Consider the following 25282-nt stretch of genomic DNA (forward strand, 5'->3'; position numbering starts at 1 on the left):
CTTGAGCCTTGGCCTGCGCTGAATGAGGTTTAGAACTCTCCTGAATGTGTAGTCACTTACACCTAACCTGTCTGCTGCACACTCCTGCTTCCTTGGATAAGGACACCAATCCAGTGACACTTGCCTTCCTCTTGTAATTACAACTGCATCCCTAGCCCACTTCATCCCACCATCTTCCCCAACTTTGTGTCCACTATTTTGTAGATCATTCCTTGTATCACCTTTCTTGAGGGAAGAGTTTGTCCTGGCCAGGCTCCAGGCACTGTGGAGCTGCAGAGATCAGTTGATAACTTAGGAGATGAGGAGCCCATTGTTGGGAAGGTGAAATAAAACCTTTCCTGGACAGATAAGGAAACAAAACAAAGATGTTCCATTGTCTTCAGCATTTGCCTGTAAGCTCTATCCCCAAAACAGAAATTCTTTCTTCAGGGAGTCAGAGAATAGACTTAATTCTCTAAGGGTCATACAATTAAGAGAGGATGAAGGGAGTGAGTTTGGTCTGTTGTGATGTTGTGGCCATACTGCAAAGTGCAGGGCTCTGTGAAGGTCACGCTCCATCCCTGTCGCTGACTGACAGGGCTCTGTCACAGGGCTTTGCTCAGTGCCTCGCCTTCACTGGGAAATGGTCATGATTTGTTCTGGTATGTTGAATTATCTCCCCTCGTTTTCTACAAATCAGTGAGTGGAATTGAGCGAATGGAATATTCGGGTTACATCAGAACAAACTATTCTCCGTGACCTTAGTTGAGTTTCTTGAAATGGCTGTTAGTAAGTTTGGGCAGCGTGACCAGGCACTACTAGTGTATTTTATAAGCATGCTGTTACAGTCCTAGGTTTCATTCTTCCAACAGTTAGCTGTAAACAATTCCAGGAAATCTCAGAACATCTTTTGAACAAAACTGTTCTTAGAAATAAATTTCTTTTGAAATTGCTTTTATTTATTTATATTTAAGGTTAGGATTGAAAGAGATTGCAGTGGATTGTTGACCTATTTTACTCAAAAAAACAATTTCTGACAAATTCTCTATTTGCCAAAAGTTTGAATGTTTAAATCTCATTTCTAGGTTTTCAAGCACTCCTGAATGCTCACTGAATGAGATGAGGTTTGTGCTTGGTACTGTTCAGTACTTGCAGGAAATGTCTTTGTAGCAATTTATGACAGACGGTCCTGGCAGGGGCAAAATGGAAACTGTGTTTCTGTTCTGATGGAGGAGCAAGGGTTTCAGCCCTTTCCAGGGGGTAGCAGGGGTCACCTGGTACTTGTCTTGACCATCAAGCAGTTCCGAGGAGGCACCAACAGCCAGGAACAGCAACTCTTTTGGAATGGAAGTAGAAGCAAAATTGGTGTTTTCTAATGCTGGCCGTGATGACCTCCCTGTGAGTTGCTTCAGTGTAGAACTATTCCTTTAATTATTCTTTCCTACTTTTCTTCTGCAATACATGACGATTCTTTAGAATGCACAAGTTACCATTCGGGTAGCTCTAGTAAATGTACTCGTCTGGTTCATCCTTTATATGAATTTAATTTTACCTGCCTCTGTATGTTATAATCTGATTTTTAGAAGTATTTTCTCTTACACAGAGGCTCAATGATAAAACTGGACCAGTTGCGTCAGAGAAGAGTTGACGTTTGAATGCTACTTGAGAACTGCACGTCCTGCTGTTAAAGCACTTCATCTGGCTGCAAGCTGCAGTCTGCCTTTCTGCAGATTGAAGAAACGCAACAAGGAACTCTCACTGCACAGAAAAAGGTTAATTATGTTCATAAGGAGATTTTTGGTAGGCTTTCGTTTGCTTTCTTGTTGCACTAAAATGATGTACTTTTTAATGTTTCAGACTGTGAAGTAGATAAAACTCTGCAAACCGTAATTACTTTGTCACTATGATGGTACTAAGTACAAATTCAACCATAGCGAAACATGTACTTGACTTTTCAGTCCTAATCTTAGAAATTTAAAGGCTAGAGAACTGTCTGCAGTCCTGCAGTTTTTGGTTTTGGAGCAGTTTTACAAAACAGACTGACCCAACCCTGCCAGTCTGCTCTGCTGCTGCAGCTGCAGCGTATCCTTTTCGACAAGCTGATGATGGCAGCTGGGACTTGCTCTTTGTTGTTTTTTACACACCTGTTTTGAAACCTGACTCATAAGGGAATCCACTTCTGAACTTTTTACTCCTTTAAGTTCCTGTTGTTATATAGTGGGAGTTTTTCCTGAGTAAGAATTACAGTACGGAATCCAAAGTTTATTGATTTCGGTGTAGGTTTTAGATTCTGAGGTTTTTAAAGGAACCGGAGTGGTTCCGGTCACAATGTTTTCTTACCAGATGAGAAGGCCACACTGGAAGAAGTATGTGTCGTGTCTGGCCTAAACCAAGTGCCTGTTGCTACCTCCATGTTGATGAAATGGCTGCAAACAGCTGATCATGCACTAGATGTGTCCTTGTTAGCAGCGGGAATCTTCTGTGTTGCACCAGCAGCCTTGTTCTGCCTTTACTAGAGGTGTTTATACCACTGTAGATAGCTCAGGCAGATTGTTACCTGGGTCCATTTTCACTAATAAATTACCAAAAAAGTGAGTTCTTATTGCCCACTAACACTTACCAGTGGTTGAAACGGGTGAACTTGTGTTCCAATGCTCGCGACAGTAGCTGATTGATAGCGTGAGTCTATGCAGTGTGGTGAAGGACAGCTTCAATGGGGTAATGACCACTACCAGTACTAAGGTGGGAGCTATTAGAGGAAACGACCCAGCTGTAATTAGACCTCCACTGTGTACTTACTTGGAAGAACATGTTAATTCTGCAATATGTTTCTTAGTTAAACATTGCACAGTTCTTACCTCATTTCTGTAAATAAAGTTTTGTGAATCTGTTTTGTATTGTGAAGAATTCATAAGAAAACATTGATATTTTGATTTGTAATATTTCTAATTAGTAGATTTAATTGACAAAGTAAAAAAATAATTTATTTTTATATGTTCTGGGGAATTTTTTAAAACGTCACAGATCACTTTTGTAGATACTTTACAAAAGTAACCCAGTGGTTTATTTTACTTACTCAACCCACTGGTGGATATTCTGTAACAATTTGTACAAAAGGTAAGATGGAAATGTGCTGTTATTTTGACAAGATGTAAAATTCCAAGTGTATGAAAAGATATGTACAAAGCTTTTGTTAATAAACTTTAATAATGTTTATAGTTGTATACACTGCTTGTGTGCACATCAGTCTGGTGGAAGAACAGACTATTGCTGTTAACATCACAAGACAGGAGCCATTTCAATGGCATGTGACCGCTAACGTTTAGTAAGACAAAGTCTTTGACATGTTTTTTATGTCAGTTTGTTTCCCAAAGGCCTGATGCAGCTGCAGTGCTGGACTTGCGCTTGCTGGACGTTAAAGTGCAATTGCAGCCATGTTTCAAAGAGGAATTGCTGTGAAACTTCTGGAACAAGCAGCAGGAAGATGGTGTTGCCACAGGCCTGTGCCATTTGTATATTTATTATTCCATCTGCTCGAGGCCTAGGGATGGAATATCTTTATTTTCTTTTCAGATGGGTAAAGGTGGGTTCCTCAAAGAAGATGGGTAAATGAGCAAGCTCAGAACGAACACTAGGGGAATGTGGAATGTCACCTGGTGCAGCGAGAGGCACCACTACCACCTACCTGGCTCCTCAGCCATCAGGCCTAGAAAAAATACCCCACGCTCTTGGGGTAGCTGATGACTGTTTTATGCTCTTAGTTGTACAGACTCAGAAAACTGGATGTTCCACTGATTAAACCTGTGTCTAGATACACTCCAGCACTGGATGCCACCTTTCTTCTGGCTCTGTTGTTAGTTGGTGCTAAGGAAGGAGAGTATATAGCACCTACAGGCTGGGGCACTGGACTTACTTACACTTCATACTGCTAGACCTGTGAGGGAGAAGCAAAGCCCACCAGCATGAGGCCTCCAGGGAGTTTTCAGACAGGAATGTCACATTACTGCTGCTTTGTTCACAGACCTAAGCTGAAGCCAAAAACTTTACATGGTTGACAAGAGGTATCAGTCTGTCGTCATTCTCCTGTTGGATCAGTATCATAAGAATCAGCAAGTCCTGCTTTGCCTTGTGTGTTTCTTTGATTTGAGAGAGATGGCCTGAACTCTGATGTCAGTCTCCTGGTAAGATGTAGAGAAGCAGGAAAGGGGCAAAATTGGAAATACTTGTGAAATCAAGTGTCAAATTCAGGACTTTCTGAAAAATCTCCACTTGTTAGAGATGGGTGCCAGAAGCCCAAGATGTTTTATAGCACACATAGTTCTGATGGACCAACAGTCGGCAGCAGGGAAATAATGAAAAGGACAGTTCAGACATCTGAACAAAAATCCAATTCGCTAGCCCTGTAAAGAAAGAGACCACATCAAAGCCAAGTTCACGTGAGAGCCAGATGCAATCGAACCCAACCTTGTTTCAATGACTTTGCAGATCCCGACATCAAAGATGATGGGCTGGGGCTGATCTGGCACCAGTTCAGTAGAAGCCGATGCTGCCGTCCCTGTGGAATGCCTCTGATGCCAGAGCAGCCCTAGCTGCTGCCCAGCCCCTGGCAGCCAAGTGGGTGGTGACAGAGCTGCCCTCCAGTATGTTGAGAACTTCTCCAGGTTGTGTCACAAGAGCAGCACAGGCCACAAGCGCTGTGGTTCAGAAAGGTTCCATGTTAATGGGCTTCTGAACTTCCTGCTGCTTCTTCCCACCAAAATCCAGCTTCACTGGCACCAGTGATAACACAACTTACAGCAGCCAACTACTTCCAGGCAGGCTGTGACATCTCCGATCCTGGTTTATTAACTTTCTCCATTCAAGCTGTGTTAGGAGGAGCTGCTCTTTGAGCAATATCATCGTGTGATGTTTAACTGGCCTGTTTTTCTGGTGCCTGTTTTTCATAAGCTGCACTAAAATCTCACTGTTGGTTTCCATAATATTATTTCTACTCAGATTAATTTTTATATGGTTCCAGTTGTTCAAAGAACACATCTGGAACACTGTAACCTCCTCCACATACTTCTCCCTTAAAGTTTTATGGGAATGGGATGAAACTTTGTGAAATGCTGATCTGCCAGAAGCAACACAATCAGCAAACAGTTACTGGAGAAAGTCAACAGTGCAAATGGCAGAAAGCTAACAGAGATTCTCAGCCACCAAGTTCTGATTCTGAGTTCAGGTACATGATCCTCTTTCATTTTAATTTTGAATTAAAACCGTATTAGGATCCTGGTATTAAATCAGAATTAGAGTGGTAAATAAGTCTTTAAAAAAAGCAAGTCCTTAATGTTTCTTGCAGAAGACTGCAATCATTGCTCTGATTTATGGATATAATTTACAGCCCATCAAGTACCCTTTATTCAAGCATTTTAACCTTTGTATAGCTTTTCCAAAATTATGAAAAATAAAACAGCAACTAAGGAATAATAACCCTTATTACCTATTCTTCAAATATAAAAGCAAACTATATTCAACCTAGGGTATACAAAACCCCCCTCTTCACCCACTGAGGTTAGCTGTAAGTTCTATTCTGTACTTAAAAACTGGTAATTAAGTAAATGCTTTATATATCTTAATTTCTAATGAAAAAATTAAGGCCTTTAAGGTTCTTACTCATTTCAACTTTACCAAATAAACAGCGCTGTCAAATATCTTCGTGGATTAGGCTGCAGGGCTGGTAAAAAAGATGTTCTACTGCAGGTGCATATAAATGTCCATGGAAGTTAAGATGAGAAATAATGCTACTTTCAAAACATCCAGTTAGGATGACTGGCCACTTCATGGAGCACAGACATGCTTATAAGCACATGGTCTTGGATTTATAGCTGCAAGAAAGAAAAATGTATTGAGTGCCGAGTTCAATTCTTCTTATGCTGCTGAACAGTTTCTGATCAATTCTCTCTTCAAAACACATACAAATGCTTTATATTCTGCACAGTCACTGGCTGTAAACCCACCCGATCCAGTCTGCAATTACCAGTGCGGATTTTCCTGAAGGACCACTAATTTTTAAGGCATTGTTATCACCCATCCGCATAAGCAGCTCTCCAACACAAAAATACACCTTCGTTCTTCAACACACAAACCAGGTAAGATGGCATAAGATTTATTAATACTCTCTTTTACTAAGGCACATGACGTATAGAAATACTGAGGTACAAAGATGCAGTTTCCTGCACATGAGATTTAAAACCCCATGTTGACAAAGATGAGCTACATCTCTTCTGCTCAGAACATTCAGCTTTTAGCCATTTTTTTCTTTTGTACCAGTTCAACAAGCAGCTTGTATCTTGCTGTGCACTCCTCCTAAAAGGAAAAACAAAACTGTTAATAGGCGTTTGATATTTTATGATTCCTTTAATGCTATACATGCTAGAAGAGCTAGGTTCTGGGGTTCCTGAGGTTTGTTTTGGGGTTTTGTTTGGTTTAAAGTTGTGCATTGAATTTGAGAAGGGTAATCTACACCTAGCAAAGAGTGGATTAGAAAAAATGAACTTGCAATTTATCACAGAATCATAGAATGTTTTGGGATGGAAGGGACTTAAAGCTCATCTAGTTCCAAATCCTTCCACTAGACCAGGTTGCTCAAAGCCCCATCCAACCTGGCCTTGAACACTGCCAGGAATGGGGCAGACACAACTTCTCTGGGCAACCTGTGCCAGTGCCTTATCACCCTTATGTTCTTACTTTTAAAATATTTTTAATACACATCTAAATTTATGGTTTTTACAGATATTTTATCTCTTTACAGAGCACACAAACCCAAGAAAATAGTTGCCTTGTACTTCTTGACAATGATTGTAAAGGCAATTATGAAACAGTTGCATTTTAATATCTATTTCAGAACAGTTCTTCTGGCATAAGTGATCCTGCAGGTTGGTTTGGACAAGCCTTAATGGGCACTAACATAGCAGCTACCGATGCCAGATACTATTGAACAGCTTCAGAGCCAGGGAAACACTCCAGTTCCTTTCATGTTTACTGCTCTCACACTGTGTTGAGCACAAATAAAATGGAGATTTTCTGCAGCTACAATGCCTCAAGCAAGCACACTACACTATCACAACTACTATGACATCTAGCATAGACCAACTATATCAGTGACAATGCTATTTGAAAAAGATTATACTTACAAAAAGGAAATTAGATTATTCAGCATTTAACACTTGCAGATTGCTTATTTTGTTTGTTCATTGAGTTGGGTTGAGAAACGTACTGTAAAAGTGTAAGCAAAGCAGCTCACCAACGTTTGGTTACTAAGTTTGAATCAAAATTTGTTCTAAAATCTAATTTGTCCTGCAACTGAAGACCTGAAAGGCAGATGAGAGGGAGGTACTTTAAATGGAACAGGAGGTATTTCAACATCTTCTGTAATAGATCAAACAAACTGAATTAACTGAAAATGTATTTTAAATAAAAGCAACAAACATGCCAGTAATGCTTCTTAGGTTGATTGTCTGGACTGCTAGGCTAAGTTGAGACCTCACCTTTCTGCACAGAGCCTAAGTTCTTAAGGTAATCGTAAATTGGTCAAAACCACGTTTCCCCTCTATTTATGCTACAGTTCAAACAAAGCCAAGTGTACCTTGTTTTTTCCAGGAACACACTTTGCTATTTTATCCCAGCGGTCCGATGTTCCCTTTGGATACTGCTGCAAGGCCATTTCAAGGAGTTTCTGTTGATTTTGAGTCCACAGTTCTTCTGGGGTACGGCTTTTCTCTCTTCTTCTACTGTCATCATCACTCTCCTCGGCGTTATCAAAATCCTTCTGGCGCCTTCCCCTACCCTTCTCTTCTGGTACCTCTTTTGTTGCTGGCACAGTCATTTCAGATGCTTTGACAACTTTTCGTTTGCGGTGTCTAGTTTCACTTGCACTGGTCTCCTTTTGATCCATCTGGACATCTGTCTGCTCTGGGATATGACTGTAGTTCCCTTCCTCCTCCTCCTCTTCCTCCTCTCTTTCTCGCTGGGTGATTATGTGGTCTGGCAAATTCATGTTGACTTTGACATTCTTGGAGTTCTGGGCCAGCGTTTTAAGCTCGGAGAGCCTAATGATACCTGTTGCAAGTATTGTTACACTTGTAGATAAATAAATCACAAACAAGCAGGGAAATGCTCAAATAGTAAATACTGGGAATAGTGCAGAGAGGAGAAAAAGCTCTTCTGGATTAAGAGCTTAAGGAAAATGCTTATTGAGAAATCAAAATACTTGTTACGAAGCAATGAACTTTGCCAATTCTGAACTTATCTGGTATATGTGAAGTACTAATAAATTACCACACTGATACAAAGAAAGATAACAGCCCGAACAAATGAACAAAACCCAAAATAAACTGAGTAAGAAAGCCCAGGAGGATGTAGCTAAAAGGAAACATTCCCTCAGAATAAGCATCAGCTCTTTGCTTTGCTCAAAGTAAGGCAAGGGGGCAAAAGTCCCCAAGGAAAGCATACCCTGGAATGTACAAAAGCACTGCATTTGCACAGTTCTAATCCAAACACAGGGTTTTTTATAAGCATCACTGAGGATCTAGCAGCACACACCTGGTGTATATGCAACAGAATCCTTCAGCTGTTTGGCTTTCATGGTAACCTGCATGAAAACAACAAAAAAAGGGACTATTAAAAATTACATTATGTGGGCTATTGAAGAAGTCATTAGCATTTCACTGCAAAACACCAACATTGAACATATGTTAAAGATGGTGACACTGATGTTCTTCTGCTGGCCTGGTTCATACATGGTTCCCAAATTGCCAAAAGTAACTTTCTACACTTTGTCCTTTCTAAAAAACATTCCTTGCTTACTAAAATGATGCAAGCTACACATTTCTATTACTACCACCATTATACATCACAGTTGATTGTTAAACCCTAATTTTCTAACCTAAAAATACCACAAGAAGATACGGGAAAAGGAAACAAATGAGTTATCTTCTATTAGTTTCTCAATACTGAACAAAAGAACAAAAGAACCCACACAGATCTGGGTTATGAAGCACACTAATGGACATAAATTTGGTCCCAAAATAACGTGTAACAGTTTAACTGCCAAAACCAGCAAAGACACCTCCCAAATCCTGATATTTCAGTGAAAGAAGTTTATTACTGAGAACCTGAAGGATGAAGAGCTGATGCTTCCACCCCTCCATGTACACCAAAATCTGTGTCCTGGGAGAAAAGTAACACCAGATTTAGCATTTTAGTTTTAACTCAAGTAAGAAAACAGGTTTTCTCCCCACTCAGAATGGGACACTTCCCCGTTCCAGATTTCTAGACCTCAGTGCAGATAACAAATCAGGCTGCATTTAAAATTAAGATCCTTTTAATCACTTAGCATCTGCGTTACATCAAATCATAGAATCACAGAATAGTTAGGGTTGGAAAGGACCTTAAGATCATCTAGTTCCAACCCCCCTGCCATGGGCAGGGACACCTCACACTAAACCATGCCACCCAAGGCCTCATCCAACCTGGCCTTGAACACCACCAGGGATGGAGCATTCACAACTTCCCTGGGCAACCCATTCCCGTGCCTCACCACCCTCACAGTAGAAGAACTTCTTTCTTATATCCAATCTAAACTTCCCCTGTTTAAGTTTGAACCCGTTACCCAGGTCGGGAACTTCACCTGACTGCCATGATTTTTCAAATATGATGGCCAGTGGCTTAGCAACTTCATTCACCAGCTCCTTCAGGACCCCCAGATGGATGTCATCAGGTCCCATGGACTTGTGCACGTTCAGGTTCTTAGGATGCTTCCAAACCAGATCCTCTCCTACAGTGGGCCTAAGGTCTTCATTCTCATAGTCCCTGTGTCTGCCTTCCAAGACTTGGATGTTGTGGTCAGAGCATTTGCCAGTGAAGACCAAGGCAAAGAAGTCATTAAGAACCTCAGCCTTCTCCAAATCCAGGGTAGCCAGGTCTCCCGAGAGCTTCCGGAGAGGTCCCACCTTGTCCCTAGTCTGTGTTTTATTTGAAATGTACCTATAGAATCCCTTCCTGTCATCTTTAACATCCCTATAATTCTAACTGAGCCTTAGCTTTCCTAACCTGGTCCCTAGCTTCCCGGACGACATTCCTGTATTCTTCCCAGGCCGCCTGTCCTTGCTTCCACCTTTTATAAGCCTGTTTCTTCAAAGGATCTAGAGTCCAAAATTCAAGTACCACATACCAGCATCTTAAAATTAGAACTCAAAGAAATATACTTTTTAATTCCTGAAAATGTTTTATGAAGACCTGATTTTGATTTCAGTTTTTTCAATATGAGGTCTTTGTGAAAAAGCTAGAAATTAAAATCAAATGGTCTGAGCCACCCATATCAAGTAAAACTTACAGGCAACACACAATCTGAAACAATACTACCTGAGACAGGTAATTTGTGTTTCCTGCTAGGTGAGCCTGGGGCTTCAGATGTTAACATCCATTTAGTTTGAGGCAGTCTGCTGCCCAGAGGAAAATCAAAAAAAAAATACAACATCTACAAAGTCAGAAACTCCTCCATGTGGAATCATATTTACCCACCATATGAATCAGTCAGGCCTTCACAGCCACAGCACAGACCTCTGCTCATTTAGCTAACTAATATTTACACTGACAATTACCTTCTACGTAGAGCAGGGGGTTGTACGGCTATTTGCTGGAAGGAGAAAATACAAAGATTCAGGGGTTTTGTCCTACGACAAGATTCATGAGTGAGTACTTCAATAGTTAAAATACTGTGGTACCATCTGCTTAAGTCTGCCTGGTTCCTCCTATCCACCTTTCTGTCCATGAAATTGCAGTACTTTGCTCTCAAAACAGGCAAGTGCTGGATCTCCTTAACAAAATGATGGCAAGACTTAACAAGGCAAAGTGGTCTATTTTCCTTACAAATTAAGCCTCATTTTCTGGGATGATTAAGTTTAAATGCAAACTCTGTGAACAAAAGAAATCCAACTCTAATTAACCAAAATCTTTATCCAGGGGTAAACATCTGGCATAGAAACCTCCAGTTTCAACTGCTGCAGTATGATAAACTTTCAATTGTTAAAGAGAAATATCAGAATACTAATACGAACAGATCATTTTAAGTGTCACTAACAGTCTGTGATCTGCATGATCCTGATTTTGAAACAACAGGATGGATCCTCTTTGAAACAGGTGATCTGTTAATGGTAACTGCCTTCCTTGAAGAGTTTATAGCCTACAATAATCCGAATTAAAAAGTCTGTGTTCCATTTTCATTTTCAGCAGAGTGTCTCTGTAGGGCCACTGCTTTTACAAGGCTTGGTGGAAGGGAACCCATTCTTGACTGCTGAGCAGAATGGATCCTTAGTGGTGCCCTGCTATGCATCTCTTAAATAGAAATTAACTTATATAAACTGGATTATAATAGACCATTTTGAAAAGAGGAGATCTTTTCACGCAAACACGTAGCTGATCCTTTAATGCTTACTGCAATGATGCAGTGGATTCATTGTGAATATGAGAAGGCATTATCTATGTTCATGTATTCCAGAAAACAGTTTCTAAACCATTGTGCTATTTTTAAGAAGTTCTTTCCAAGATCTACAGCCTACTCGTAAGTCCAAGAAGTCAGGAAAAAGACAGAAGATTCCCTGAACAAAACAGAGCAGAATAAATTGCAAGCAAAGGCAAAGACAGGCAAACTGACCGAGCTGCTACCTCAGTGGCATTGTTCAGTTTTCTCTGTGTTGAACCTCTGACATTTTTGAAGGTTGGCAATTACCATTTTATCTTTCAAACTGAGACTGGACACACAACATGAATGTTGCGTTGGAAGGAGTGTGAATCAATACGCTGGATTCAAGTTTCCTTTACAAGACAGATGTTCCCAAATTAGGTTAGTGTAGGTAGCCCACAATAGATACATATTTTGCTGCATATTACATCTAATTGAATTAGAATCTAAACCAGCCCTCTGCACTAGAACAGTGAAAGATTTTTGTTTATTCCTAGATCCTAATGGCACTTCCATTTCCCCATACATGCAAAAACTTCAGAAGTAACACTCTTGCCACAGGTTATCTTATTTTGGATAATTTCAGCCATTAATAACTTGGTGAACCCAGATGTAGCATTTGTAGGAAGTTATTCCATTTGTCACATCTAATATTTCCAAGACTGTCTCTTTTGAAGGCATTAGGATATCTATTTTGACGGACTTTCAATTTGAACATTCACCAGGTAAGCTGGAAATAAAAACTGTATGGTTTAGATATTGAAAACCTTCAATTTCAAACACTGAAAGCACCTTCAGTTGATATTAACTTTGACAATTCACCAAGCTTCTTACAGCTTTACTATCATCATTCACAGGTTACTTACTGAGAAGACTACTTGTCTATTATTGTCTCTCCTTTTTTCTTTTGTCAGATTTCCTCTCCATACAGATGATTTTGCAAGTCCTTTTCCATGTGCTCTGCATGGTTCATGTTTACTCCAGCTCTTTGCAATTCAAGTACAGGTATCGCTTATTTAGACTTGAGATTTATTTGTCCATCAGCTTCAACTGTCATTGCTGTTAAAGAGGCTGACACAGGGCAAGAATCATAGCACGTCAGTATTAAACTACAAAGCATTATTAGGAATCCAACCTATGGAACATAAGAAATTGTATTTCAATTTGATCTGTTTGAGATTAACCATTTCTCTTGCCACTCAGATTTGCAGACTCTTCTGTTGCCAGTTCCTCCATACTTTCTGACATCCTTAATATCAGTTTAAGTTTCCTCTCCAGTGGTGAGTAGTGTTACCTACCAGCTAGTTCTTAACAGTGACTTCAACAAAATAAATCACTAAGTTATACAACAGAAGCTACTCCATTGCTTTCTCTACTCAATTTCTTATCATAACTTACTTGTATTACCACTTTTTCATTAGGTAACAGATAATGTACTTGGCAATACTGTTATTCAAAGCATGAAGCAGTTGTAGAATTACTCGTCCGGTTATTACTACTGATTGTTCTTGCATAAAGCTTTAAAAAACCACAGTTTTCCTGTATATTAAATAATGAGTATTATCATGCTGAGAAAACTCAGATGGAAAAAGGAAGCTTATAGAAGGTGGAAGTGAGGACAGGCGGCCTGAGAAGAATACAAGGACACTGTCCGGGAAGCTAAGGATCAGTTCAGGAAAGCTAAGGTCCAGTTAGACTTGAGTCTGACCAGGGATATCAAACATAACAGGAAAGGCTTCTATAGGTATGCAGCAAACAAAACACAGACTAGGGATAATGTGGGCTCTCTCCAGAAGCTAGTGGGAAAACTGGCTACCCTGGATTTGGAGATGGTTGAAGTTCAGGTTAGATATAAAGAAGAAATTCTTTACTGTGAGTGTGGTGAGGCACTGGAATGGGTTGCCCAAGGAAGTTATGAATGCTCCCTCCCTGGCAGTGTTCAAGGCCAGACTGGATGGAGTCTTGAGTGACATGGTTTAGTGTGAGGTGTACCTGTCCATGGCAGGGGGGTTGGAACTAGATGATCTTAAGGTCCTTTCCAACCCAAACCATTCTATGATTCTACGACTGCGAGAAATTGTGCTAAAAGCCTGCTGTTATTGACAAGAGCTTTCATCAGAGTATTAGCCAGCCCTTATGAAATCCTGGGTCTGGGGACACCTTAAATAATAAGGATCAAGACTGTGAAATTGATTTAAAACAGAAGAACAGAAGAAGGCAGATCTCATATTCCTGCAAGTATCTGTAGTGCTGAACAGACACAGTGCATTATTCTAAATGAATCAACTTTAAATGTTGCTGTTTCTCTGCTCAAATAACCCTGTAGTCCCTCAGGGAAAACAGAAGTCACAAATAAGTCAATCACATGCACAGGGGAACAGATTTTCTTCGACATATAAAGATGACCAAAAAAAAAGAAAGAAAAAGGTTGGATGCAAGCAGTCAAATTGCTGAAGTAGAAATCAAACCATCTTACTATGGACCTACAGAAAGAAGCTGCAGGAACAGTTTGCTTCTGAGGACTCCCTTCTGAATTCAGTTTCAATAGCTCTTCAGCCACAAAAAGATTTTACTGAAAGCAAGGGGGATTAGAGGGATGATTTATGTGATGAAAGCCAGACAGCTGGTTTCCTCCTGGACTGCTGACAATTAGTCCAGATTACTAGACTAGTTGCTACTCAACAAGACACCTAGCAGTAAAAACATTCCTCATCATGATCATCCAGATATTAAGTCTCATTACCCTGCACACCTGCCAACTCTTTCAGATGGGACAATCAATGCTTCAGAGGTGCACAGGATTAAAAGAAGTATTATCCAGAGTCATCTTAAAAGACCCGGTAGCACAGGCAAAAGGAAATTTCGCTATCACATGCATGAGAAGCTGCTTTTCATCCTGCAGGGAAGGCCGGCATAAAAAAAGCACAGAACTGTGAGAGACCTAGAGGGAAAACCCTGTAAAGAGAGATACAGTGATCCTACTGATGCCAGAAAAACAGCCCTTTTGCAGAAGATGAAGAGCAATTCACTATTTACACAGCATCAGCCACCAGCCCATCACTTCAGCTGACCCCTCCAACACGCTGACCAGCCCAGCTTTACAGGGCACACGCCAGCAGGGGTTTGAAGCCTCTGCCTGCCTCCTGGCAATCTTCTGTTGGCAACAATCTACCTTCCTTCTCTTGATAGGATACTACTTTGGTTAGGGTTGCACCAGATAACTACAGAAGCAAGGATGTCACATTTGGGAAGCCAAGTGACACGGGTTGTTTGTCTTCTACAAACCCCACATTATTTTCTCAGAATGTTGTCAGAACCCAAGGGGTTTGTACTTTTGCAATTCCTTCTTGCAAGGAAGGATGACATGTTATTGTGCTACTGAAAACTGGAGGTCCTGATAGCATTGTTTACTATTATTAGCATCTTCCTGAGCAGTTCTCTAAATATTTACTAAAGCTGCCACAGTTTCTCAGCATCAACTGTCAGAAATTTGCCAGTCCCAGCAGCAGTGCTCTGTTCACCCTGTTGTTATCTTCCTGCATGCTCTCTGTCCAGTTATGTTGTGCAAAAATACCAAGATCTGTGGAATTATGGAAAAAATGACATGGAGACAGCCTGTGAGTAGTTGAGGCTACTATGAACAATGAGGAGTTTCTTGAATCTCTGAGGCAAACTTGAGTTATAATCATGTCTTTCTCATAAAAGGAAAGCCAAACACAGCAGGATTTTCATGCCTTCCTAGCTATGTCAAAGCAGTAGGTTTTTGCAAACCAAACCTTCCAGAACAGCACAGAATAAATTGCCAGATTTGAAGTTCTCCACTTCAAACCAAAACACTACCTGCAGCACTGAGTTGTTCTTCCAGTATAGATCTAAATAACTTTTTCATAGCAACCACAGTTGTATCAAGAACTGCTTAACCTAAGTCAGACAACAATAATGACCCTTTCCTTTATTTTCACGTGACAGACTCAAAATTTGCTGCTTTATAAACTGCCCTCCCTTCCATACACTAAAAGGGCTGCTAAAATTGTCTTCCAGTACTAACAGATTGGTGAAACTTCAAATACTTGAAGCATCAAGCCAAGTAATTCTCCATTTTCACAAGTATCATAATTTGCTTAGACCTCAACTTACTAGGCCTCTTGAAATGAGATGTTTCAAATCAGAAGACACAGCTTTGTTTTGGCACTGCTTATAACAGTTTGCTTAGTAGATTGTTACCAACTTTCCCCAAAGTATGTAGCATAACTAGTCTTTATCCGCTGTTTAAATTACATGTTGAATTTAGTGCTAACACAGCAAGCGAGTATTTTAAGGACAATATGCTTTTATTCTTGAAAGAACTAAGAAACATTAGGAATTTAACTGAATTTGCTTAGACCAACTAATAGCAGACCGCAACAGTACAGTTTTCTTACGGGTATGGATTTTGACGCTCCGAACTGTGCCACAGAAGATGGAGAAGGGGTAGCTACATCCTCAGAAATCCCCAAAAAACTGTGAGCTTAATTATGAGGCAGTTTAAGGGGTGGCTTGCAAAAAAGGCAAACTTGGTCTAAATCTCCACATGAGGACCACTAGCAGGTCTCCAGTTTAAGTGCCCAAATACCCAAACAGCTAATTTAAAGCAGCAGCAGCAGAATTGCTCCTTCTTTCAGGACACAGAAAGAACAACTCAGTAGCTGGAACAGTCAGGATGTTGGGAGACTTCATAACATCCTTTTTTTTTCGTCTGTTGAAATCCATGTTTGAGAATCCTTAGCTCACTACTATGGGTCCTCACATAAGAGAAGGGCTTGGCTCAAATGCAACAACTTCTTGGACATCTGATTTCGTGACTGTTGATGCAAAATGCATTGCCCTTCCTGAGAGTCAGGTGATTTGAATTCTGCAGTGGAATTCAAACCCAGCTCATGAGGATGTATGTGGGACATTAATTCCAGCGACTCTAAAAAGTTGCAGCATCAATTTGGTGCCTGCTACCTTCTGTAAAAAACTTTCTCCTTTAAGTGAGAAGAATGCTCTTCTCGCTTAAAATGAATCAATTTTTGCATTTGGGTCTGCAAAACCCATAGGGGCAACTGCAGGACTGCACCGAGGAAAACTTCGTACATGAGGGAACTGTATACAGCAACCACCTTTTCCTCCTCTCCAAGTATCAACAGAGACATTTTAGTGTGTGGGATTAGACAGGTGTTTTGAAGAACTCACTCTCAGAATGAGGGATTCTACATGACCTGCACGAGATCTAAATCCCATCTGAGATATTCATGACCTCTTCTGGACCTCAATCCAAAGGCAGGTCTTTATACTTCAATAAGCAACTGGAAGAACTATTGATTACATAAATACATGCAAGTTGCTAAGGGTGCATATTTCAGAATATCCACGACTGGATTGTACAGTAACTGAGTTAACACAGACACAGTATACAAAATGAAATGTAGAACAGACTCAGGAAAACAATCTCCAGAAGCAAAAAGCTCATAAATTCATGAACTTTTACGTATGGATCACTTCTCATATAGATGTTTTCTTACTGGCAAGGTAATGAGCTTGCATTTGTCAAAAATAGGGATATGAAGAACAGTGAGACTGAACTCATGCAGTGAGACCTAAAGGCTGAAACTGTTGCCTGGACATAAAAGAGACACCACAAAATAAGCACCCACACAAACCTTTTGCTTTCAGGTTTCATGATGATTCATAAAGTCTGCTCAAATATAGCCACCTGTCTATTGTTTTGCTGTCTACCTTAGTGTTTTTCTATACAGGCAGCAAATCCCAATCAGTCTGTTTTTGCAACACAAATGCATGAGATTAGTGACTGCAAGAGCAAACAGAATCAGTTTAAATCCTGTAAGACAAGTGAATGATATGACTTCACAAGTATGAAACCTGAGATTTCTTTGCCTTTAATTTAAAGAACCTGTATCTAATAATCACATTAAAGTCTGTTTGGCATGCCAGACAGCTTTTACTTCCTCTGTTATTTTTACAATTCGAACATCCTTTGTAGTTCCTGAAATTCATTTATGCCTTTCAGCAAATATTTTCTTAACTTTTTATCTATAAAGGTAGGTACTGTCCAGTACAATACACTTCTTGAATTGCACATCTAAGTGCTTCTTCTCAATTTCTGATTTCAGCAAAAGCTGACAATCACCATTACAAATCTTCGTAAGGCTTAGCATTTGTCAAATCGAACTATGTAATTTTTGCAGAACAGTAGACTTGAAACTCCACTCCATTCATTATTTATACTATGTTATAGGGTGTCCACACTGCTTAGGAAATTCAAACATAACTTTTAAATTTTGTTTTAAAAGGTCAATTATTTCCTGAAGTATTGGAGGAGAGGAATGAGAACTAACCCTGGAGCAAGAAATTCAGCAAGGAAAATGGGTCAAAGAACAGATGTTTAGAGGATGACAGACAGCAGTGGTACAGGTAACCAGGTCAGCAGACAGCAATCCTGATTAGAGTTAACTGAACTCCATTTCCCCTTCATAATCAAAATACTTGAAAAATCTAATTTATAACACCAGCCAATTGCAATAAAAATTACTTTAAAAGCTGTAGAAGCTTTCAGTTGTGAAAGCAATAAGATTTCATTAGAGCAAGCCGGTTGAAAATCATCTTTATGGGAAGAGATTGCTAAATTCCCCATATGCACATATTAAAATGACAATTAGCAATTTAAATAATTAAACATACTGATAAAATGAGCACAACTTAACCTCATCTATTTTGGGTTGATTATTCATTGGCTGTTAAAAGATGTCTTCCAGGAGAGAGACAAGATAAACATATCCTATATTTAACATGACAAAAATTAAAAGTAATAAGCCTTCTCACAGTACGCCTGCACCATAGTTGCAAGCTTAACCTAGCTCCGAGCTGAAAAGCACAGGAGTATGTTGCAAAGATATTTATGCTGGTATCACATGAGGCAGCATAAATAGAAACAGTAGAGCTGAATGAGCTCAGGGGCACTACAGCATGGACATAGCAGTTTATTGTTGGATTTTGGCTGGCAGTTTCCCAGTGGCCTGCAGCACACTGTATGGATGTACCTGTCTGGACTGGGAATCTGGCAGACATACCCATATAACGGCCTTAGAGTAATCCTTATTTCTGCAGTATTTTGGGAAATGACAATTAACAAACTTATACAAAATCCCAATTTGAGTAGTAGTAGAAAACAAAATCTGAAAGAGCACTTTGTTAGGAATGACTGGATTTCAGAACAGTCAAGCTAAGGTATACTAAACCAACTGCAGTGACTATCTGGCTTTAATTTTACATTTTTTAGAATGAGTTCACACATGCTTCCAATTGTACGGAAGGTTTTGTTTCCTTCCCCCTTCCTCCTAGATAGCTTGCATTTGCTAGTCTAATCATAGACCATATGAGAAGGACCTAACCTCAGGCAGAATCACTACACTGACGTTGTTTCTTGCAGATGTTTGTGTAACCTGTTCTAAAGGCCTGCAAATACAGAGACTCTACAGCAGCTTATTCCACTGATACAGCGTCTCCATTGTAATTCTTTGCCCCTCAATGTCTAACTCTGCAGCCTGTGATAAAATCTGAGGTAATTACTTCTTACCCTGTAAAATAATTACAGTGCACAAGCCCCTTTCTCTTTACGGTTTTCTTCCCACGTAGATGAGTATTTTCATCCTTACTACACAGTTTCTTTCAGTTCAACAACATGAACTCCTTCACAGTCTTTCCCTGTAGGGTAGCACTTTAGAGACCTATTATTTTCTTTTATTCTCATCTGGACTCTCTGTATTGAACCACTGTTTTAGGTGCAATACTGAAAGCTACAGGCAAACTAAGGATGTAGACGCAGGTTTACCATCCTCCTATTTGTATATTCTCAGTAAGATGCTTGCCTTTTTCACAACTAGCTATTTGTTGACCTGTATCTAGCTCATTATCTCTGCTAATACCCACATTCTTCCTGCTTTTTAACAGCTACCTCTAATCAGTTGTATGGCATCTTTCATTTGTGAACCTCATCGCCATCTTGCTGGGTGTCCTTGCATGTATTGTCTGTTTAACTACATCCTATTTTTTGCATCTTATTTTTCCAATTTGTCCTGACACTTCTGAATTCTACTCATCTTCCAGTAGTTTTTTCTTAGCTAAGCGCTAATAGTTCCTCTTAGCTATGTAAGATTTACATGTGCTCACCAGATTCTGGGGTATCAAAGCCATGTTCTAGCAAATCAAGGATTTGTTCCAACCCAAACAAATATCTCAATGAGTCTGACACACAAACTTCGGATTTCTTTGTATGTGAAAAAGCAGTATTAAAGCTACAAGCATTCTAATGAATCCCTTTGCTTCACACTGTTCCAAACCTCATTAACTTGATGGCAGGAGAAAAAAATATATTAAAAAATCCCTCCAAAAGAAATAAATCCACAAAACTAAGTTAAAACAACACCATGAAGCCGAAAAGTTAACAAAAGCCAACAACACTCCCCTCAAGTCACTTCATGCTGCTTAAAAAACCTGCCACTGGAAACAAATACAGTTTGATGTAGGAGTTTACTTTTTTAAAAAAAGGGGTTTAAGGCAATTTAAAATGGAGTTTCTTTGGGGTGGTTACAAAGAGTGAATTTCACTGATGCTCTTCTGGTCTATATGAATGGTTTCAGCTTATTCTTTAAAAAGTAACAAAATATTTTTCTTACCTTTTTTGGTGAGGAAGAAAGCTTTGAGACAGAAGCAACAATGGAAAGATCATTTTGGACTGGATTACTTTGAATGTTTTCATTAACACCTATTTAGCTAATCTACTACTAAAAAGGGTTTTAATGCTTAAAATCACATAGAAACAAGCACACTGTACCTTGCCAATCCTTCCTACTATATCCTTCCTACTACAGTTCTCTCAACTGTGAAAGGAAAACCAAGCCTTACTGCTCAATACTTAACAGGAAAAGAAACAAGCAGAAGGTGGTCTGAAGTTTTTAAAAAGTGTTTCCTGTGTCACAGAAAATGTTGGAAAAAACAAATTCAAATTTGCCCTTTTTCTTTTTTTAAGATCTAGTGCATTTGCCAGATAATACACCCGTCAAACTCTCTCTGGCTTGACTAAAGTTGCATTAGCTGTGTGGAAGGGACTCCCAAACTCTGCTACATAAGTTATTTCAAATCAGCACCCTGTACACCACAACTTATCTCCCTGCACCTCTGCCAGTGAATCAGGGAACAGTTGTTCGGGAAGGAAATGATGCCTGCACATGCAAGCACCTCTTTTTCTGTGCACAAAGTTTAACAAAACCAGATTTTTCTGCAGCTTCAGTGTAATGTTTCTTATTCAACTATAGTGATGCCCAAGCAAAGTAAGAACCCTTGCTGTAAATTTAGATGACTATTCTATGTCATCCTCAACAATATAAAGGATAAGCTGTACATCTTTTCAACAGCTGAATGGATATATCTGAGGTAGTTCCCAGTTTCCACATCTCTGAGATCCAGAGAAGGTGCCAGGATGCTTTTGTTTGTGTTTCCTCTTACAACCTATTCACTGCAAAAGTAGCAGAACTCTAATAACTAGTCTGTGTCAGGAAAGCTGATCCAGCACTATCAGCAGTTGGAAATTTTTAGAGAAATAAAAACTTGTGTGGAGAACACTTACATTAATCACATAGTGGGAGGTCAATGGAAGTAAAAAGCATTACACTCAGACCTTTCTCCACAGAAAAAACCCTGGAAACTCCTTTTTTTCATACAGGAAATGACAGCTCTTAGAACATACCCCTTTCATTTCTGTTTCCAATTCACTGAAAAAAACTCAAAACATGTTGCTCAAGACTTCTCTCCTTCTTGCCAGTACTGGATGTGTGCAAGTACGGTGGCCAAATATATTATGCAAAGGTTTCTTAATAAAGAATGTTTTTACACCTGCATCAAGGAATAAAGCAGAAAATGGGTGCAAAAGACAATTTAAGACAGTTTTAGTTTTGTGATCGGTATATGTGGAACCATTCCACATGTCTGTGTTGTCAGTATCAAGCAAATTAATCAGTTTCTCCAAAGCAATCTCACATCTTTCCCATGTACACAGCATGCTACCAAGCCATGTGAAATATTTTTGCTGTTAATATCTGCTTAGCAAAATGTAGCACCTTTTTAATAAAGCACTGCAGTAGTATGAATACTGCAAAGAGTAAAACAAACAACACTAAACAGGATAAACAAAAAAAAAAGCAGAATTTCATTTGCATAACAGGTTAGTAAGTTCTTGCTTACACCCACTTACTTGCAAATAATGTACGCTGTTCTAAAATGATAAGAATGCAAATGGCTTGTTTTTTGGTATGTATCCAAACTGTATAGATGCATTAAATCTTTAAAAATAACCTCTAAAGTGTCTTTTGGTGATGATACCAATAGGGGTAAATAAACCACTTAAGACATACATAAATTGCCCAGGTGGCTATAATGGGTTACATTTCACTCCAGCCAGAGGCTTTGTTTCCCATTATTTAAGATAATTCCTGAAATATAATAAATAAAGAACATCTAATCTCAAAATGTATATCAACAGATTTAAACATTATTCTCATTAACCCCTAAAGAGCCTATAAAATAGGGTCAGCTGAAAGGGCTTTCAAATGGTCCTCAGCAGACACTACATCATGTTCTAGTGATCTATTGCTTGAAAAGGAAAAGTCTTTTACAGCCTAGCCCCTAAGGGTTTTAGGATCATAACACTTAAAATCCTTAAGTACAAGCTTTCTTTGATATCTGGTACAATACTATAAAATATGAATTAACAAGGCTGTTAATCATTTTACACAACATTATTAACCATGCTATAATCCAGGAAAAGGGCCTGAAATAGTATCATATGTATAACTTGTTTTAAAGTTTGTAAAAATATTTCAGTTTAATTAATGGAAACCACCTGTCTAAACACCATTAGCTCATCTACATTTTTTAAGGACTGGCTTGAAACAGAAATGTAATTTTTAACCAAGTCACACAAACATTCGCTCAGTGAAAGGAAGTTGCTACAAAACCTGAAGCGCATTGTTTTTCTGTTATTGGGTTACAGTAGCTCAAGTCTGTAAGCACCAGAATCCCCCATCCAGCTGATCAGTTACAGCTGTTAATTGTGGAGGGAGAGACTGGCTCACATCTGCTTCTTGCATAGTCAGTTAATGGTTCACTTCCAGGTCCTAAAACAACTGCAGCCTCTCTCAAAAGACAATGTCGGCCCCCATATACGTCTGCCTTCTACACTGCGGGTCTTGTTCTGGTTTGTCACTTTCTATACAATGCAAATCTGAGTGAACTCACATCTGCCACTGATCGACCCAATTCATGAGCAATCTTTTCCCATCGACCTGGAGTCCCCCCTGGGAACTTAACCATACTTCTTGTCAGCTGGCTGAGGTCCTCCTCTGTCCATTCAGGTGCCTGTAAAACATTTGTAAAACATTCATTACACTGGGATATTGGACATATTTGTGTGAGGTAATATAGTGAAAAAAATAATCTTCAAATGAATTCATCAAATCATGTAATAAAAGTAACCAATAGCTCCAAGTATCTGGGTACCGTCTTCTTGTGCTGTTGCCAAAAATGCATAAAGCCAACAGACTAACAGTAAGATATTAAAAATCCTTAACATTCAAAAAAATGCATTTTGTATATTACATAGACTAACACATTTAATTTCTACCAACATTTATACAGTGTACATAATATAAAACACAGCAAAAATAAAAAGCAATAACACTTTTATTAAAGATTATGGGGTTTTGCAGGGAGAAAATTGGAAGGGCTAAAGCCCAACTATAAATTAATCTGGCTACTGCCATAAAAGACAATAAAAAAATATTTCATTTAACATATTAGCAACAAAAGGAGGGCTAAGGAGAATCGCCATCCTTTATTGGATGGTGGGATGTGACAAAGGATGAGGAAAAGGATAAGGCACTTAATGCTTTCTTTGCTTCAAACTTTACAGTAAGACCAGCTGTCCCCCAGGTACCCATCCCCCTGAGAAGGAAGACAGTGACAAGGAGCAGAATGAAGCTGCCATAATCCAAGGGGAAATGGTCAGCAACCTGCTACACCTCTTAGACACACACAAGTCTTTGGAGGTGGATGGGATCCACGCACCCAAGAAGACCAAGGGAGCTGGCAGAAGTGCTCACAGGGCCAGTTTCCATCATTTCTCAGCAGTGCTGGGTAACTGGGGAGGTCCCAGTTGACCAGAGGTTAGCAAATGTGACCCCCATCTACAAGATGGGCCAGAAGGAGGACCCAGGGAACTACAGGCCTGTCAGCCTGACCTTGGTGCTGGGGAAGGTTATGGAGCAGAACATCCTGACTGCCACCCCCTGGCATGTACAGGACAACCAGGCAATTGGGCCCAGTCAGCATGGGCTTATGAAAGACAGGTCCTGCTTGACCAACCTGATCTCCTATGACAAGGTGACGTGCTTAGGGGATGGGAGCTCAAAGAGCGGTGGTGAATGGCATCTCATCTAGTTGTGACTGGTCACAAGTGGTGTTCCCCAGAGCTCAGTTATGGGGCCAGTTCTGGTTAATATCTTTATCAGTGATATGGATGAGGGGATCAAGTGCACCCTCAGTAAGTTTGCAGCAACACCAAGTTGGGTGGGAGTGTTGATCTGCTGGAGGGCAGGAAGGCTCTGCAGAGGGATCTGGACAGGCTGATCAATGGGCCGAGGACAGTGTATGAGGTTCCACAAGGTTTAGTGCTGGGTCCTGCTCTTGGGTCACAACAAACCGATGCAGCACTATAGGCTTGGGGAAGAGTGGCTGGAAAGCTGCCCAGAGGAAAAGGGCCTGGGGTGCTGACTGACAACTGTTGTCAAGCATTGGAAAAGGCTGCACAGGGCAGTGATGAAGTCACCATTCTGGAGGTATTTAAAAGACATGTAGATGTGGTGCTTAGGGATATGGGTTAGTGGTGGCCTCGGCAGTGCTAGAGTAATGGTTGGACTCAATGACCTTAGGGTCTTTTCCAACCTAAACAATTCTATGATTAAATCATCACAGTTTAAGATGCAAAATTTTAGATACTGAGTTAACTGTACATGTAAGATTTTTTTCCAGCAAAAACAAAGAAAATACCCTCATTTTTATGTTTCAAAAAGCCTCTAAATAGAACAGTTGTTTTAGCTTTCTGTCCTGTGTTTTTAGCATTCTGTGATGATTCAGGAATGAAATCTGTTGATTCTAATATTCCATTCAGACAATTAAACAACACCCCTTCCCCACAGAAGCACAGTTATGCCACAAAACCAAACTGGATGCTTGTACCACCCCATAACCAGAAGACACAACATAATCTGTTATAAATAACTGTCTTCATAACGGCCATATAAAAGTGAACAAAGCAAGGAACCCACAATTAGAACAGTTTAAGGCATCAAATCACACTTGCCTCAGCAGGCAACACACAGTAACCATCTTTGACATTTGCAGCATCTTTGCCAGCGACCGCAGAGCCGAATCCTTGTTACCATCAGTAGTTTGCCATTTTATTTATTTTTAAGAAATTCTTTACGACATACCACTTCTAATCACCATTTCCGATAATGAACAGGCACGTATCAAGTGGTTTGCATTACAGAGCCATCAGGACAGAACAACAGTCAGAGGTGAGTGACCCCAGGGACCATCTCCACAACTACAGCAAAGCTTCTCCCTGACACTAATCCTGCCTGTCATTCTCCCACTGTGCTCTAACCACACTGACATCCGCCTGCCGCACTGCAAGCTTAACGGGGC

The 25282-nt window shown here is 39.9% G+C and overlaps 2 protein-coding genes across 15 annotated transcripts in view; one reads left to right on the forward strand and one right to left on the reverse strand.

Moving 5' to 3' along the window:
* Positions 1-25282, forward strand: part of MLLT10 (MLLT10 histone lysine methyltransferase DOT1L cofactor) — a 164779-nt gene that overhangs the window by 131313 nt on the left and 8184 nt on the right. For 3 of the 13 annotated variants that reach the window (XM_080639532.1, XM_080639534.1, XM_080639535.1), the window contains one exon: positions 1566-3193. In XM_080639532.1, coding sequence (XP_080495658.1) covers positions 1566-1634 — 69 coding nt within the window. In that variant the 3' untranslated portion in view covers positions 1635-3193. Of the gene's footprint in view, positions 1-1565; positions 3194-3339; positions 5201-5959; positions 6111-7620; positions 7728-12396; positions 12421-17814; positions 17944-18950; positions 19083-23486; positions 23542-25282 lie in introns of those variants that run through there. The other 10 variants (XR_013958941.1, XR_013958936.1, XR_013958937.1 and 7 more) reach the window with 10 other exon arrangements.
* Positions 5665-25282, reverse strand: part of DNAJC1 (DnaJ heat shock protein family (Hsp40) member C1) — a 114413-nt gene continuing 94795 nt past the window's right edge. Inside the window, exons 9-13 of one of the 2 annotated variants that reach the window (XM_080639539.1) lie at positions 22814-22933; positions 8563-8611; positions 7607-8079; positions 6289-6327; positions 5665-5846 (exon numbers count right to left, since the gene is read on the reverse strand). In XM_080639539.1, the coding sequence (XP_080495665.1) occupies positions 5841-5846; positions 6289-6327; positions 7607-8079; positions 8563-8611; positions 22814-22933 (687 nt within the window). In that variant the 3' untranslated portion in view covers positions 5665-5840. Of the gene's footprint in view, positions 5847-6111; positions 6328-7606; positions 8080-8562; positions 8612-22813; positions 22934-25282 lie in introns of those variants that run through there. The other variant, XM_080639538.1, reaches the window with a different exon arrangement.

This window comes from Psittacula echo (assembly GCF_963264785.1).
Source record: "Psittacula echo genome assembly, chromosome: 2".
NCBI lineage: Eukaryota > Metazoa > Chordata > Aves > Psittaciformes > Psittacidae > Psittacula > Psittacula echo.